Consider the following 19,258-nt stretch of genomic DNA (forward strand, 5'->3'; position numbering starts at 1 on the left):
GGTTTGTGAATGATACCCTCTTGTTTTATACTACTAACGATGCTTACAGGGTTAATATTGATCTCGAGTAATCGAATCGATCATCAAGAAGGATCCCTTCCGTCCTAAAGAGGATGATGAAGAAGTTCTTGGTCTTGAAGTTCCATACCTTAGTGCGATTGGGGCACTATTGTATCTTGCTCAATGCAGTAGACCAGACATATCTTTCGCAGTGAACTTATTAGCTAGATTTATCTCCGCGCCTAGCTACGTCATTGGAATGGAATCAAGCATTTGTTTCGGTACTTGAAATGTTCCCTTGACATGGAATTGTTCTACCCCTATTGCAGAGAGAACACCGCTACGGTATCTCCCCACACCACCGCCATCGCCGACACCGGCCTTGCCACCGTACGCCACAGGGACGCCGCCGGTCGCCATGGCGTGGAGACCGTGTACGGTGCCGAGAGCAGCAGCCGGTCCTGTGCAGCTCTTTCCCCCGATGCAAAGAGTCCAAACAACTTGTTAGTTGGTTATGCTGACACAGGGTACCTCTCTGACCCTCATAAGGCTCGTTCTCAAACCGGTTATGTGTTTACCATTGGGAATACGGCGATATCTTGGAGATCCACTAAGCAAACTCTTGTTGCTACTTCTTCGAATCACGCGGAGATCATCGCTCTCCATGAAGCAGTTAAAGAATGTGTTTGGCTACGATCACTTGTTCGCCATATTCGTAATTCTTGTGGATTAGTCTCTACAACTGATCAACCTACGTGCATTTATGAAGATAATGCTGCTTGCATAGAGCAGACAAAGTTAGGTTTCATCTAGGGAGACAACACCAAGCATATTTCGCCTAAGTTCTTCTACAACGTTCAACAACAGAAGTTCTTGAATGTTCAGATCAATCAAGTGAGTTCAGAATCCAATGTTGCGGATTTGTTCACCAAGTCTTTGCCTAAATATACTTTTGTGAAACATGTGAAGAGCATTGGCATGCGTCGTTTATCGGAACACTAGAGTTTGGTAGACTTCAGGGGGAGTCTACATCACATGTTAAGATCCTTAAGTAGTTGGTGCGTTGTGCTCTTTTTTCCTTCGATCACACTTTTGTTTTACCCAAGAGGTTTATGTTTTGCTTGACCAGGTTTTTACCGAGGCAACGTTGTGCGCCATGCAACCTAGGCATGCGACACAAGGGGGAGTGTTCCGAGAGAATTACTATTCTACCCTACCCTTGTGTGTGTCTTAGCCTAATAGGTTTCCCATTAGGAGATAGATTAGCATCTCCGTAATAGATTAGGACTCCGAATCCTACGGGATTGTGGTTTTGTAAATGGCTATATATAGGCCACCATATCATTCAATAATACATAATTATTTCATCCTGCATCAAACAATACTAATTTAGATCTTACTTGTCAGTTTGCCAAATAAACTGCATTAAAGTGATTCTTGATCTCATGATTTCATGTTGCTCGTCACATGGTTATAAATAAATCACATGCAAAAAAAATAATAACAATATTTACATGATTACTCACTTTAATCATATTTATTTACCTTATTCAATGAAGGTAATAAATAATATATAAAAGATAAAGTAGATTACACATTTACCATTTACGTAGTAGTTATTAAATTGAAATCAGTAACACTGAATAGTAAATATGATTCACTGAGTCGTAAAAGTAACAAAATAATTACCTTTTAACTTTTTATTACAGAGGTAAGTTCTGAATTTACCAGAGGTAAAAACCTCTTTTCTCCATGGGTTGGGTCTAGGCTGGATCGGGGCCCGAACAGATTCGAGTCGAGGGATCGTCGGGTCGCAGTCGATCTCGCCGATCTAGGCGTGATGTCGCCGATCGGGGGTTTATTGCAACATATGTCTGGATCTGGGCTGATCGGTCTAGACGCTGCAGACATGGAGGCTCGCCGGCGTGGGTCCGACATGGGTGCAGGAGCGGCCGTCGGTGGTGCAGCGTCGATGTTGCATCGTCGTCGCTAGTTGGTGGAACCCAAGAAAACAGTGGAGGCTCCGGCCTTGGGGCGACGTCGATGCTAGGCGCCGGGTGGAGGAATCCCGACAAGTCAGATCGGAGGAGAAGGGAGGAGTGCCCAGAGCAAATTTATGGGTGTCCTTAAGACAAACAAATTTCTTTTTGTCTTCTTCTGCAATTTTTCGACAGAATTTTTCTATGGTTTACATCTCTCTATTTTTCTTCTCTTTGGCTGAAAACTCAAAGGTCAAAGCAATGTGTTGATAACGTGTTGTAGGGAAAATGGAATGATCGCCTCATCTCATTGATAATCCCCTTTATATAAGGGTCAAGATTACAATAGAAGTAAATGGTAATTACATTGGTCATTAAGGCTAAATAATGGTCATTGATCCGTTTCATCCGTTGACCATAAACGTCATTAATTCATTCCTTTATTTGCTTTAACGAAGACACACTAATGATGTTTTTCCTTCAATAGCTTGGACTTTTTCTCAATTTGTTTCACTCATTTTTGTCATTAGTGGGTGCAATCTTGTTTGATCAATTCATTTTTCTCCTTTAATTTGGTTGTCTCATTCTTTCTCTCTTGCATTATCTCTTTTTATTTACTTAATCCCTCTTTTATCTCTTCTTTCTTTTTCTTTCACTTATTTTTGTCATTGGTGGGTGCAATCTCCTTTGATAAATTCCTTGTTTTTCTCCTTTTTAGGTGTCTCATTCTTTCTCTCTTGCATTATCTCTTTTTATTTACTTAATCCCTCTTTTATCTCTTCTTTTTCTTTCACTAATTTTTTGTCATTAGTGGGTGCAATCTCCTTTGATAAATTCATTCTTTTTCTCTTTTATAGATGTCTCATTCTTTCTTTATTTTCCTCTACTTTTTTTCTTCATTCTAGCTACACAATCTCATCTTTAAAATCTGAAAATAATAAAAGACAAGAATAAAGACAAGTAAGTTACGGAGTAGGAAAGTAAGATTTAGGAAAGTTACGGAATAAGCGTTTCGGTTCAAGTAGGACTTTCCTAAATAGTACGTTTCCTAGTCCAAAAAGGAATCCTAATGAAAATAGGATTCTCATCTTATCACAAATGTTATAGAAATGTCAATTAATAAATACTCCTAATTTAACTAGGTTTCCTAGTTACACAAGGAATCCTACTCTAAATAAAACTCTCGACAATTTCTGTGTTTTCAACATGTTTTAGCACCAAAATGCAACCAATGCCACCATAGACTCTTAACTCGACTAAATGACTCAATACTACAACAATACGAGCTAAGCAAAGTACAACTGGAGGTAAAAACATGTTAAGAACGTCGCACAAAGTGCTCCTATCAACATAACTTTGTAATGGTTCTCATAGGTGTACTAACAGATTTTTTCCCAGTCATATCAAATTTCTTAATAAGATTTTCAGCATATTTAGATTGAGATAGAAAAATACCATTTTGATTTAGTTTAATTTGCAAGCCTAGAAAGTAAATGAGTTCACCACACATGCTCATTTCAAACTCATTAGTCATAACTTTAGTGAATTCTTTACTACATCATCAGAAGTAGACCCAAAAACAATATCATCAACATACATTTGTGCAACCATGAGATGACTTCCAACATATTTAACAAACAGGGTATTGTCTACAGTACCACGAAAATATCCTTGTGAAATAAGATAAGTATAGAGTTTATCATACCAAGCACGAGGAGCTTGTTTTAGACCATAAACAGCTTTTTTAAGTTTCCAAACGTAATTAGGATGGTAACTATCTTTGAATCCTGGAGGTTGTTCAACAAACACTTCCTCATGTACTTCACCATTTAAAAAATCAGTTTTTACAACCATTTGAATTTAATTAAACTTACGTTGACACACAATGGCTAGTAAAAGTCTGATGGATTCAAGTCGGGCTACATGAGCAAATGTTTCATCAAAATTCAAACCTTCAACCTGAGAATATCCTTGAGTAACCAGTCTAGCTTTATTCCTTGTAATTGTGCCATGTTCATCTATTTTATTCCTGAAAATCCACTTAGTACCAACCACATTAGTATTTTCAAGTCGAGGAACAAGAGTCCATACCTCATTCTTTTCAAATTGATTGAGCTCTTCTTGCATCTCATTGATCCAATCATCATCCAGAAGAGTCTCCTTGATATTTTTAGGTTCAATCAAAGAAACAGAACCAAAACATTTTAGTTTGTTAGTTTCTTTAACTTTTTCTTTGATAAAACTTACTAGAGCTTTGTTATTTTTCACAATCTCTGTGTTTGAGCTTTCAGAGTTATCCTCTTTAGATGATGTAATCTCAACAGTTCTCCTTCTTGTGCGCTTGCCTTCTCTAATATCACCAATAATATCAGTGGATGAATGATCTTGTCTAACATGCTTGAATTCAGTTTGATATTTTGGTGTAGGTTGTAGATTTTTGTCCACTTTCGTGGCTTCTTCTTATGACGGCACATTCTTATCTTTTGAGATAGTTAAATTTGCATTACATAAATTAGACTCATCAAAATCATTATCAACAGAAACATTTATGGAATCCATGATAATTCTCATTTCTTCATTATAAACTATATAGGCACGACTGTCAAGAGAATAACCAAGAAAAATACTTGCATCTAATCTTAGAGCAAATTTAGCAAGATATTCTGAGACGACCCGTCCCAAAAATTAACCTAATTATGCGTTAAAACCAAAATTTAAACCAGTAAACCGAAATCTAATGTAATTTAATTTAATTGTGGCTGCACCCAAACCTTGTTTGGGCTGCCTACGTACCCTGGTAACTAGGGTCCCTAGTCCGACATAAAAGTCATTAATGACTTGACCACAGTCATATACAATTACGACGAATAATATATCATCTAATCCGATAATTGATCATCATTGACCATATCAAAGTGGAAACACGCTTTCAACGAATACAAATCGATAAAGCAATATCAATCAATACAAATACTGATTCTTATCTTCAAAAGTTATCACATAGTAATTATAGAAAATTACTATGCACACCCTTGTTATTATTTACCATTTCTATTTGTACCCATAATTTAATATGGGCACCCATGACATATATTGACTTCATCTTACTACCCAAATGGGCATAAAAATTAAGCACATAGGACCATATCAGATTACTAATTATGGCCTCATAATCCAATTTAATTCAAACTTCTACAGCCATAAGCAATTCACAGTTCTCAGTTCAATAAAGAACAGGAATTTAATCCTATTACAGAAGCTTGACAGTGAAATCCATTTCAACTCCACTCAAATCAAATTATATTTGAAACCTAAAACAATGTCCAAAAGCTTCAACTCACAGAAAAATCAAGAACTATATCCAATTCACAATATAACTAATCCATTCATCCGTAACCAATTCCACAGGTCACCAAAGTATAGTTTCAAAACTCAATTCTCATCTTAATAGGCTGCTTTCTTCTTCTCTACCCAAATTCAATCAACTGGAACAACCAAAGAACTCGTAGTATACAGTTCAAATAAGAATTGAACTAACTCACAGTACACAAGAAAACTGTTACCAGTTTCCATAATTCAACCTGCATGGAAATAACCAATCTTACAAACTCTCTGACAACTACATAATTCCATTCCAAACAGAAAACACAACAGCCCTACAATTCAATTCAAACTGAATTTGAACCTCAAAGCCGTAAGCTACCTTAAAATCCCCAAATTGCAGGAACTTCATCACGAATTCAGTGAAGCAGAATGCAACAACTTGAAGTTGGGTGATCAACTCGATCAAGGAGGCTTCCACTTGACTCAAAGCTTCACCACAGACGTCAAGAAGGTCGGAATCGAGCCAAGGAACACCAAACAGTCCTGAGGTCGAAGAACATGAAGAACAAGAAACCCATAAATTAAAAGGATTGTCTTAGAACTCATTCCAACATAAACATAGGCTTTAAAACGAGAGAGAAGCAAGAGTTACCTATCAGAAATCGTTTCTGAAAACCCTAGCCACCGTGGGTGGCGGAGCTACAGGCGGAGCTGCTACGGAGCTGGACCAATCGAAGGTCAAGGATAGGGGTTTGAATAATTAGGGGCTTCTGACTCCGATTTTGGTAGTGGCTAGGCCGGATCGTCGCCGGAAGTCGGAGATTGCAGAGCCACCGATTGGACTGCGTCGGGACTGCACTCGCCAGGGTTCAATTGACACCCAATCTTCCGGATTTCCCCTTCTTTAGCTTCAGAGTCGAGCTATAATGGTGATGCGACGAGGTTGTGGCCGGAGAGTGAAGAACTCTCGGTAGTAGGTCGACTGGTGAAGGCGGAGACGAATGGTGATGGGTTTCTTCTGATTTCTGGGTTGGTTTTGGTCGGAATGAAGTGGTGAATCGAACGGTGGTGATGATCCATGGAGATGATGGCCGGAGGTGACCTTATCGGCATCGGCAGAGGAAGAAGAGAAAGAGCTCGGGTAAGAAGAAGGGAAGAAGAAAGAAAAAAGGAAAAGAAACAGGGTGCGGCTGAGGGGGGTGGGAAAAATAGAATAGATTTGTGGAATTACCAATATGCCCTTGTGAACACTTAAAAACAAATTTTGATTCATAAATTTCGGTTGTTAACAACTTTCAGGTACCATAACCAATTTAAACGTGCCGCGTGTCTACGAATTCGTATCGACGAGCTCTACGACTTTCGTGAAAGAAGTTTTCCCGAAAAACTTACGCGTTGAAAAGTCAACTTTTATAGTCGTCACACTTGGTACGACTCTCGTTCCGAGTAAAAGATTAAGCTATTATCGCCACGAATCGTAAAAGATTCAAGTCGTAACATATTCACTATCTTTTAATGTATAGTAAGGATTTCCGAAAACATGAAAATAACTTACATCGAGTTTCTTACATTTCCATAGTTCATATGGAGTATTCTTTGTACCTAAACGAAGAAGAACTCTATTCCCAACATAGCATTCAATATTTACTACTTCAGCCCAGAAATTCTCACTTAAACCATATGAATGTAACATTACCCTTGCCATGTCCAATAAGAATATGTTTTTACGTTCATCTATTCTATTATGCTAAGGGATTATGGGTGCTGAAAACTCATGAAACATGCCGTAATCTCGAAAATATTTAGAAAATTTAGAATTTGTAAATCCAGTTCCATTGTCAGATATAATTCTAGCAATTTGTAAATTATCTTGTTGTTTTTCCACTACAAGTTGTTTACTCATTTTTTCGAAAGAATCGAAAGTATCACTCTTATCCTTTAGAAAATCAACCCAAGTAAAACGAGACTAATCATCAACTACAACAAAGATATACTTCTTACATGCCATACATACAGTAGCAAACTAAGTAGCACGGACACAGACACGATTCGATACGTAGACACGACATATAGAATTTTTTTGGACACGGACACGTAGTGGACATGTTAATTAAATATTATTTTAAATATATATATATATATATATTTATTAAAAATAATAATTTATAAATTTGAAAGTATTTAGAATTTTAGATGTATATATGTGTCAAAGTGTGCATTAAAATGATGAAAACATAACTTGTTAGAATGGCTAAGGACTTGATAAGTACCTTGGATAACCAAGGTTTGAAACTCAGCACAAACATTCTTATTTTTATCATGAGTTTCTCTCCTTATATATATATATATATATTAAAGTGTGTATAAATATAACAAAAACTGAATCTGTTGGAATGGTTGAGGAGTTATTGAGTGCCTTGGATGACCAAGGTTCGAATCTCACCATAAGCACTTTCACTTTTATTATGAGTTGGTGCGTGTCCGCGTGTCTGCGTGTCTAAGCGTGTCTGTGTCGGACACGCAATACGGTGCCCATAGCACGTGTCCGTGCTTCATAGGTAGCAAATGATCCCATTAAATCCATATGTAACAATTCCAATGGTTAAGATGAGGAGGAAGCATTCACAACTTTATGATTTGTATGAGTTTGTTTACTTGTTTTACATCCTCCACACATAATATCAGTACGACCACTTAATGTAGGTAAGTCTCTTACCACTTTTTGACTAGGTAATCTAAGTAAATTCTAAGAGTTTAAATGACCAAGACGCTAATGCCAAAGTTTCATGGTTTCCTCAACTGAACTAGTCCTGAAACACGATTCAAAGTTGTCAGATTTCAAGTCAGAAGCAACATGATAATAGTTATCTCCTGATCTATTTCCTCCCATCATAACTTTCCCATCTTTGTTAAAGACAACATAACGACGTATATCAAACAAGACATCCTCGTATTCATCACCTAGTTGGCTAACACTAGATAAACCCTCAACATATAGAACATTATTTAAGCAAGCAAGATCCTGAGATTTGATTGAGCATTTCCCTTTGATTTTTGCTTTCCTTCCATCTCTAAAAGTGACTGCACCTGACACACCTGATGCTTTGAAGTCCGAAAGCATGTCTGTTACCACACGTGTCTAGAGCAACCATTGTCAATATACCTAGTGTCTTCATGTCTAGCATATAAAGCAGTAATAGCAACATTACAAGTACCCTCAATTTCATTAGACTCATAATCTATATCAATACACCATAGATTACAAAAAACTTCTATGGAATCATGATTATTCTTTTTCCTCCAAACTTTCTTACATGGATATCTCTGAGCAACGTCCTGTTTAGTTTCTTTATAAGATTAGGATAAACCAACAAAATGAAAGATATCAAGTAAAAACTGACGTTCTTCCAACTTACTTCGAATATCTTTAATATCTTACTCATACCTATCATCTGAGTTGACAACATTTGAATCGAAGGAGGTCTGAATATTTTCATTTTTTTTTGTTCTCCAACGTATTTTTCATCTGCATTTGAACTAGATTGTTCACGAACAAAATTAGTGGAAAAATTAGAATTTCTAGTTGATCTAGACTTACCAATATATCCAAGTCTGGTTCTATCATTGTAGCTCTTTCCTGAACTCAGAATGTTAGATAACGATTTTCAAACTATTTTGGAATTTTTCAACCTTGTTATCTGTTCCATCAACCAAAACCTGTAGCTTGCAAAGTTTAGAGTTTAATAAGTCAATTAAATTATCCTTTTCTATTACCTCATCCTGGAACATTTGAATTTATGCTAGAAGACGTTTTCGTTCAACCACATGATCATTGTTGTCATTTTTCTTTCTCATGTTTAGTTTCTCCTCTTGTCATTTCACTTTTTCACCTTCCAGCTTCTCCACTTATTGCTTTAACAAAATGCTCTTTTTTGAAATTTTCTCCGCAACTTTTATAACTCTTGTTTGATATTCAAACATCTCATTATCCTCATAGATGTTATCTTCATCTTCTTCTTGATCCTCAGTTTCTGAACTTGCATAATCTAGAGAGAGAGAAGATACAAGAGCAAACGTTTTGTCCCTTTTTGAGGAACTATCATCATCATCACTCCAAGAGGTCTTATAAGCCTTGTTACATGAATTAGACTTTTTATTTCCGCAGTTAGTAGCAATGCGGCCAATGCCACCACAAGTTCACAAGTATAACACTTCTTATTACTATTACTACCATACTCATACTTCCGTTCTGAGGAATTATCATTACGTTTTTCAAAATTCTTATTATTTCCATTAAAATTCCTCTTAGAATTCGGATAATTTTGTTTATTCCTATTATTTTTCTGATTCAAATTTTTTTAAAACTCTTTAGTTAAAAGCAGTATTTCATTATTTTCAGACTCCTCTGACTTTGATTTAGAGTGTTCTATAGACGCACTATTTTTTGAATTCTTACATTTTGGTCTTTCATCCTCATCAAGCTCCGTCTCCCAAGCCTTCATATTTCCAATCAACAAGTCCACCGAATAAGTGTTGAGATTATATTGCTCTTGAATCGTTGTCTTTTTCTTCATATATGACTTTGGAAGAGACTATAATATTTTTCTTACAATGTTAGATTCTTGTAAAGGTCTTCCTAGACTTTCACACAAACTAGAGATATCAGTAAAACGATTGTAAAATTCATCAATAGATTCATCTTCTCTCATTTTTAAAGCATCAATTTGAGAGCAATATTGATGTAATCTTTGTTATTTTATAATATCATTACCTTCATTTAAAACATATAATTTATCCCAAACTTCTTTGCCCGTGACGCAGTTCTGAACTATTTTTTTCTCATCTCTGCTCATTGACGCGTAAAGAGTATTCAGAGCCTTGTGATTTCCTTCACTAGCCTTAATCTCCCTTTCAGTCCACTCATCTTCATCTTTTAATTCACCAGTGGATTTATCTTCAGTAGCTTTTAGATCAACTTCTTTTCATTGGAGGTTTCCATCCACGTTCAACAATCATCCATGCATGAAAATCAATACCATATATAAATGATCTCATTTGAAGCTTCCATTGAGCGAAATCCATACTTGACGTTCCATCTTGAGCTAGATCTACCGGACACCTCCAGCACCTGCTCTTGTACCAAATGAAAATACAAGATAGAACAATAACAAGTAATAGCAGCGAAATATGTAGAAGAATTTTACTTTTCTATTGAATAAACGATATTACAATGATTACATCTTAATCAATAATAATATTATTCTCAAAAGTAAAATACTTCTTACTTGATATAGTCAATATCAAGTATTGAAACAACCTCACAAAGATCATTGCTTCAAGTGTCAATACAACCTCACTAAGATCGTTATAAACGCACGGATGTCGATTTCACTCAGATTGTCGTTGTTTCCACTAAGGTCTTCGTTGTCGTCACTCATATCCACTATGCACTAAGCTCTTCTTTCTTGTAAAAATTCTTCTATTGGATATATTTTTTTTTCTCCTCTGTCTGTGTCTATCAAGCAGCCAACCTCCTGCTTATATACCCTTTTTGTGTCTCACGGAAACACCCTTCTTAACCCTAGAACCAATAGAAAATCAACCCAAATCCCTTCTTAATACAACTTGAATAGAAAATGAAAAGAATACACCTTTTATTATAAAATCCCTTTTCTATAACAATTTCTACTCACCCTTTAACATACATATATATTTGAAAACATTCTTCCAAATATAATCTATTCTACCCATATATAATCCAACAGAAATAGTACCTCTACGGATGTAATATCAAATCGTAAATAGCTTGCCGTAAATGTTTCTAGTCCAACTAGGAAACGTGTTCAATGCTCCTCCTTAGTTGTCACAACTTGTTCTTCACTCTATTAGGTCTTAATCACTTTATGGAGGCCAATATGTGTACCTTCAAATACGCAAAAACACTCGAAAGGGATTGTTGCCTTCCATGGCGGTGTCCAAGCCTTTCCAGTGAGACCGGAGCCCAAGGCTCTATAAATCTAGCTATTCTCTTGATTTTGAACACATTCATACCGATCTCCTTTGAATTTTAAAATAATTTCGCAGATTTACGAATTTCTCTTGGCATGTCACACTTGCCGTCACACCACCAGTCACACTAGGTGTCACACTCGTAGCTACAATATCGACATTGTGACTGTCATTGTATCTGGTAGTGTGACTACTTGTGTATCTAGTAGTGTGACTACGTTGTGATAAGAAGAAGAATGACTAGAAATAACGAACCTTTGTATGCTATTAATTATGTGATCTTGAATTTATCAAATGAACTAATACGATATATATATATATATATATATATATATCGACACTGACGTTGTCACATCAATAGCCACACTAGGAGTCACACCATGTGTCCCATTAGTAGTCATACCAATAATCACACTAAGAGTTACACCATATGTTACATTGGTAGTCACACCAATAACTACATCGGTAATCGAGCAATTAGATGTCACATTAGGAATTCAGAAAACTGAAGTTGCACGAAAGAATAGACTTTTTGATTGGGCACTCATAAAATTGCTTTGGGCACCCATTCACCATTTCTCCGACTTCATTAGGTTTTTTGCGGCGAGCCATGCAAGTTTCACTGTAATAAACACAAGTGATCACACCAGTAATCACACTGCTAGCCACACCAGTAGTCACATTGGCAGTTACAGTGTGACTACTAATGTGTCTATGTCACACTACATGTCACATTGTTCTTTGTGACTATGTTGTGATAAGAATAAATGAGAAGATGAAAAAAAACAAATGACTAGAAATAACGAACTTTTGTTTCTCTCGACATGTCACACTAGTTGTCACATCACCTATTACACTATCGGTCACACCATTAGTGTCACAAAACATTCATCAGCTACATTATCAGTCACACTACCTTTCACACCACCAAACATACAAAGATTGTTATGTGACGGGTAGTGTGACAAGTGGTGTGACTACTTGTGTTAGAATTTAGATTTTCGATGGGCACCCAGAAAATTTCCTTGGGCACCCATGTCAACTTTTCATGGCAACACCCAACTCTTCACTCCTCCTTGTCATTGTTCCCCGATATCCAGCTAACCGTAGTGCCCACTGCTCGCCACCTTCTCTAATGGCCTCATGTGACGACAACTGAAGGCATGTTCCAAACATTAAGAACAATTAAATTAATTTTTTACGCATACGGTTTCATTGAAAAAAAAAAAGAGAGAGGCAAAGTTTATAAAAACAAACAAGGCAAGCAAATCCAAAGTGGAAGTATAAAACGCAAAAAAAAATATTTGGTTTCTTCAAAAAAGAACTGACTTACAAGGTGGAAAATGGCGCAACGCCAACAAAAAAGAGAGACAACTAATGTACAAGCCCTTTAGCACATCCCTTCTCTCCTTCACCATCAACAAACCAACTAGAGGCATCATGGTTCAGGGCCAACACGTCCTTCCTCACAATCCGCGCGCCGGATTCGTCTCCTTTGCTAGCGGCGTCTGCTCTACTTCTTGCTATGCGTAGTAGGAGTGGGAGTCTCAGAATTAGAATAAGATCTATCGTTATCACACTCTTCACCAGGTTAGAATTAAACGTATCTCTAGTGTTATCATAAGGATGAGCCTCAGGCACAACGTTGGTTTGCGCAAAGGGCTTGATGATATAGTGCAAAATTTCTAGATTAGCAAAGCCCTTCTCGCTCTTCCACGCCAAATATTGAAAAGACCAAGCTTCTCAAGGTGGTCGAGCATGGCACAAGCGTAATCTCCAGCTTCACCGTTTCGTCGAGGATTGTCTACTGTCCACGACCATGCTTCGCTTCCATCTCCAGAAGCTGTCGTTTCGCATTCAATCTCGCGTTGCAACATGCAGCTTCATCCATGCCAACCGAGGAAATTGTTTATCGACATGTGTTCATTCGTCAAGAAATCAAGAGTTTTTCGTAATTTATGATATTCATATACCTCAACAAAGACCTGAGGAGAAACTCCTAGAGCAACTAAGCTTGGAAGCGTGTTTTTGAACAATCAATACTTGGGTTAAGAAAAGTTTCCATATTGGAAATGGGAGATACTAAACCATAATATATATACTAGGATCATAAATGGGAAAATGGATTTTTTCTACTGAGAAACCACGGGCACTGTAGTTATGCTAGGTCCGAAATTTAACTTGTTCAAGATCCAACTACATCAAGATACATCACAGGTACCCTACCTCTATATAAACTATAAAGGAGGCCTCGAAGACTGAATAAGACAACTTCTCCATTTTTCCCTCATCTTTATTGTACGTTCCTTACTCTCTACAAAGTAAGTAACCATTCTATAAAATGAATGACTTTTTCCTGATTTTGAGATTTTACCGTACTTCTTTTATATAAATGACTAGTGCAGCTGTTCTTATACCTTCGAGATCTTATGATACTTTTATAACAACCAGGTTTTGTTCATTTTTTGAAAAACAAATAAAAAAAAGGTTTCAGGTAGATAATTGGAAGCGAGGAGCCAAAACTCATCCATTTTTTATTTACTAGGGTTTAAGCACCACACCCGCACCCACTTCTACAGAGCTCCCACTTCTCTCAGAGAGAACGACATGTCGCTTTACCGCCTGCTCCTCCGCTCTCTCCGCCGCCCAGCCACCGCCCCACAATCCCTAACCTCACTCACCCTATCCACAACCTCAAAACCCCACCATCTCACCACCACCCGCTCCTTCGCCTATTCCACTGCCGAAGAAGCCGCCGCCGAACGCCGCCAACGCAAGCGCCGCCTCCGCATCGAGCCCCCGCTCATCAACCTCCGCCGCGACTCCCGCCCGCCACCCCCGCGCGACCCCAACGCGCCGCGCCTCCCCGACACCACCTCCGCCCTCGTCGGTCCACGCCTCAACCTCCACAACCGCGTCCAGTCCCTCATACGCGCCGGCGACCTCGACGCCGCCTCCGTCGTGGCGCGCCAGTCCGTCTACTCCAACAATCGCCCCACCGTGTTCACCTGCAACGCCATCATCGCCGCCATGTACCGCGGCAAGAGGTACAATGACGCTATTGCCCTTTTCCACTTCTTCTTCACCCAATCCAACATTGTCCCCAACATTGTCTCTTACAACAATCTGATCAACACTCACTGCGACGAGGGCCGTGTCGATGTGGGTCTCGAGATTTACCGGCACATCATCGCCACCGCGCCCTTTAGTCCCTCGCCGGTGACCTACCGGCATTTGACTAAAGGGCTAATCGACGCCGGCAGGATCGGCGACGGCGTGGACTTGTTGAGGGAGATGTTGAACAAGGGGCACGGCGCCGATTCTATGGTCTTTAATAACTTGATCAAGGGGTTTTTGGACTTGGAGAATTTGGACAAGGCCAATGAGCTTTTCGACGAGCTTAAGGAGAGGTGTTTGGTGTATGATGGGGTTGTCAATGCCACATTTATGGATTGGTTCTTCAGTAAGGGGAAGGAGAAGGAGGCAATGGACTCGTATAGGTCGCTGCTCGATAAGCAGTTTAGAATGATTCCGGCCACGTGCAATGTTCTGTTGGAAGTGCTGCTTAAGCATGGCAAGAAGAAGGAGGTGTGGGCTCTATTTGAACAAATGCTGGATAACCACACCCCGCCCAACTTCCAGGCAGTGAATGCCGAGACTTTCAATATAATGGTCAATGAGTGTTTTAAGCTTGGCAAGTTTGGTGAGGCATTTGACACCTTCAAGAAGGTGGGAACAAATGTCAAGTCCAAGCCGTTCTCCATGGACGTTGCCGGGTATAATAATATCATTGCTAGGTACTGTGAGAATGGGATGTTATTGCAGGCTGACGAGCTTTTTACAGAATTGGCCTCAAAGTCGCTGACCCCCGACGTGACAACTCACAGGACTCTGATTGATGCATATTTGAACGCTGAGAGGATAGATGATGCTCTTAGGGTATTTAATAGAATGGTGGATGTTGGGTTGCGAGTGGTTGCTAGTTTCGGCAACAGGGTCTTTACTGAGCTGATTAAGAATGGGAAAGTAGTGGACTGTGCAAATATTTTGAAGAAAATGGGAGATAAAGATCCTAAACCTGATGCCAGTTGCTATGATGTTGTGATCAGGGGGCTTTGTACTGAAAGGGAACTTGACTCAAGCCTTGATTTACTGGCCGAAATGGTGAGATATCGCGTTGGTGTTCCTCCTGCACTGAAGCAATTTGTATGCGAGGTCTTTGAAAATGCTGGCCGTGGTGGACAGGTGGAGAGAACATTAAGTGAGACTAGGTACACGCCATCTCCTAGAACGGTACAGCCACCACAATTCCCACCCGTAAGATCACCTCAACTGGCAGGACGGCCAGAACCACCATTAGGAACCTTTCAGATGGCAGGAGTGGGTCACCCTTCATCAGCTCCCTCTCACATGGCTGGACCATATCAGCCATCATCTGGACCAGCTCAAGGGTCTGTATCACACCAATCCCCATCAGAATCCGGGAGCCCTCAAATGAGGGAATATGTAGCAACTGCGTGATTCTTAGGTACTATGTTATTGATCAGATTCCTATACGTTTGTATTTTGAGTTCACCAGTGCTCATCATTGTTAATCTAAGTCTCTGTCTCACACACTTGTGGTGTGTGTTATATTGACTCGAGTATAATAATGGTGATTTTGGCTACTGCAACTATTAATTATTATCATAAGTTATGCAGCAATTAATATGATGACTACATTATTCCTGTTCTCAGTCACCGCGTAGATTTTTTTATATACTTTGATTTACTCATATGTATGAGCTGAATTTGTGTAGGCCACATGATATCTGTAGGGTGTATCCAGGACTTGATAATTATATTTCAGAGAATTGTTTACTCTCAAGTCTTTTGTTATAATACATAAAAATTGATGCACAAGAGGTGATCATCTACATATTTGGGGCTGCTTAGCTATTTGGTTTAGGGTTAAAATCTGAAATTCAGCTGGACTCTTGCTTTTACTTTCCTGCATTTACTAAAGAACCGGCTTAACTTACACAAACCTTTCCTATTCTTGAACCACTTGCACAAGTTTGCAGTTTACATCATGTCCCTTTCTGTCTTCTGCACCTAACACATCTTTCTCTCTTGGCTCTTATATTCTCTCTGTGCTTTGATTCTCTCTCTTGTTTCACTGTGTTCGCCTCAAATGCTCTTGGATTTTTCAATGCAATCACTGTGTTTTATGTATATATATGGTTTGTTCTTTGGTGTTTCATTTGTCTATTTTCTACAATGTAGAGGATTGTGCCTCTCAACCTCTTAAGTTCTGCTACTCAGTTCAGTACTTACAAACTTATTTATGGTGCCACCTTTTCTAGCAGGCAGTTCATTGTTTTCTGAGTTCTGATTTCTATGTCTTCTCTCGGAAAATTGATGCTCACTACAATTATTTTTCTGGTCACTTGCCTATATGCAACTTTCAAATAATAAGGATATGAATGCTTAATTGGAATTTTAATGGAGATTATATTCATCTCAACTTATCATGAAGTTGTGTAACAGATGCTTGTGTGATAAAATTCTGAGTTTCTGTGTCAACTGTTCAAAGTTTTAAAATCTGTGTGAGAAAATTTCTTTTCTTTTTTTCTTTATTTTTTTTTTGGTAATGAGAAAATTTCTATGGTACAACCGAAGCTACGTGTTATGCTGAGCTAGGTCTATGATTAGGATGTAATCATGAAGCTGGAAACTATGTAATATGACTGATGCTAATGGAACACAAGCATCAATTTGACTTGCGTTAAAATTTTAAAACTTTGTAACTTCTGTTCCTTGCAGTATATATGTGAAGTCTGGTTTTTGATGCGTCTGATTATTAATTTAAGCATTACAAGTTACTGGACAAAGCAATGTTTAATGAGTAAAGAGAAGCAATGCTTGTACTGATGTAGCGTTCATTCCCAACTGGAATTTTGTTGGCTAGACATAAATAGTTTTCTTTCTGGTGGCTTCTTTTTCGTTTTTTTTTTCTCCGATGTGTATTTTCTAGTGCATGATAAACGATGCTTGTGATCAAGGTTTAAAAAGGTGCAAGTCAATTTCACCTCAAGGCTCCATCTATAAGGCTTTTGAAAGGCGTCGCCTTTGGCTCGCCTCGATACACCTTAGCGCGCCTTTCACGCTATATCACGTTTTGAGATGAATTTAATATTGTTGTGGACGTGTATCTAACAGCTCTAGTGATAAATGGAGAAGAAATAAGAATGAGACAATTGCAATTTATACGTTTTTTATTTAATATGTATGAATTTAAAGTATTTTAATTATTTATTTGAATTAAAAACTATTTTCATCCACATTTATTTACTTATTTTATTACAATTTGAATATTTATAAAGCACAAAAGGCAGTGCCTTGGCGCCTTAAGGCTTCTAGGGCTTGAGGCTTCGACAAAACGCCTCATCTCACGCCTTTGCACTTTTTTAAACTTTGCTTGTGATCTGGTGACATAGGGGTGTTGTGCTAATTTATAGAACAACCAACTCAAATTTCAATCAATCCCAACTCAAATTTCAAGATAGGTTTTTTGTATTTGTTTTTGTCGTTTGAGCTTTATGTGCCTGATCTAGCTTTAAAAGACTTCTAGTGGAGGCTTGTCTCCATCAAGACCACTGCATAGGTTGAATTGGCTTCTTGCTAGCCGGAATACAATCCATTCCCCTCTAAAAAATAGGGTTGGACATATACGGGCCGGTTCGGTTTTCGGCCCAAATCAAAGCCGAACCGGTTCAATCGGTTTTCTAGAAATGCAAACCACCACTAAATTACATTGGGTCGGGCCGAAAAAACCAGTTTAACCGAATTTTAATTCGGGTTCGATTTCAGTTCATACCCACATGCAAAATAATATAAATATTTGCAAGAGGTAGGATTCGAACTCCCATCTTGTTAATATACATGTAAAGTTTATATTTATTTAGTGTTTCATAAAGTTTATAATTATTTAGTGTTTCGTAGATATATTGAATAAAACATCAAAATGCTCACGCTAGGTTTCGAACTCTTAACCGAAAATGTAACAACCATAAGTTCTACCAATTGAGCTAAAAAAACAACTTTGATTATATTTGGTGTTTCTTTTACTAACACTAATGTGTATTATTTCTTTAACAATAAAAATTAAATTCGGTCAGTTTGGTTTTAGATCGGTTGGTCATATCCAATCCATTTAAGCCGATTTCGTTTCAGTTTTCCCCATCCTTAAAACCATATTATTTCGGTTCGGTGACCCAAACCATATCTTATGTTTAGTTCGGTTCAATCAGTTTTCCTTATTAAATTCGGTTTATGCTCACCCCTATTAAAAAATAATGAGGGGTCCAACTAGGGATGACAATGAGCATGGTAGGGTCAGGGGATTGAAATACCATACCCATACCCAATTTCAATTACGTCCTCATACATGCCTCAATCCCCGTTAGAAAGTAATGAGTATTCTTTGTCCCCATATCCGTTGAGGATCTGTTTTCCATACCCGCCCCAATCCCCGTTAATAATATTTTGTTATATTATATAAAAATTCATATGAAATATAGAAAAAACGTAAAAATCTAAAATAAAAATTAAATATCATAATGAAATTAGTTTTTTTTACATTAATCCAACTTAAATCAATACAAGTCTAGTTCAAAATAAAATAAAAATTTTAAAAAAGTTTATAATTACATAAATATTAATTAATTAATTAATACATATATAAGATATATTTTAATTTATTGGGTGAGGATGGGGATGAGGATCAAAATAATCATCCCCGCCCGTGACCTGATTTCATATTTCGAATATAGAGGATGCTCATACCGTTCCTCGTTTTACCCATTACACAGTCCTATTAGGTCGAATACCCGTAAATACCCTACTTAATGGGTAATATTGCCATCCTTGAGTCGAACAAGTTGGTTTCAATTAGAAATTAACAA

The 19,258-nt window shown here is 37.9% G+C and overlaps 1 protein-coding gene across 1 annotated transcript; it reads left to right on the forward strand.

Annotated features, from left to right (window-relative positions):
- Positions 1–13,871: 13,871 nt before the first annotated feature.
- On the forward strand, positions 13,872–16,047 carry LOC126794262 (pentatricopeptide repeat-containing protein At1g10270). The gene has a single exon (XM_050520926.1). The coding sequence runs from the start codon at positions 13,920–13,922 to the stop codon at positions 15,831–15,833; it is 1,914 nt and encodes a 637-aa protein (XP_050376883.1). The 5' UTR covers positions 13,872–13,919; the 3' UTR covers positions 15,834–16,047.
- Positions 16,048–19,258: the final 3,211 nt, after the last annotated feature.

Source organism: Argentina anserina, chromosome 5 (assembly GCF_933775445.1).
Source record: "Argentina anserina chromosome 5, drPotAnse1.1, whole genome shotgun sequence".
Lineage (NCBI taxonomy): Eukaryota > Viridiplantae > Streptophyta > Magnoliopsida > Rosales > Rosaceae > Argentina > Argentina anserina.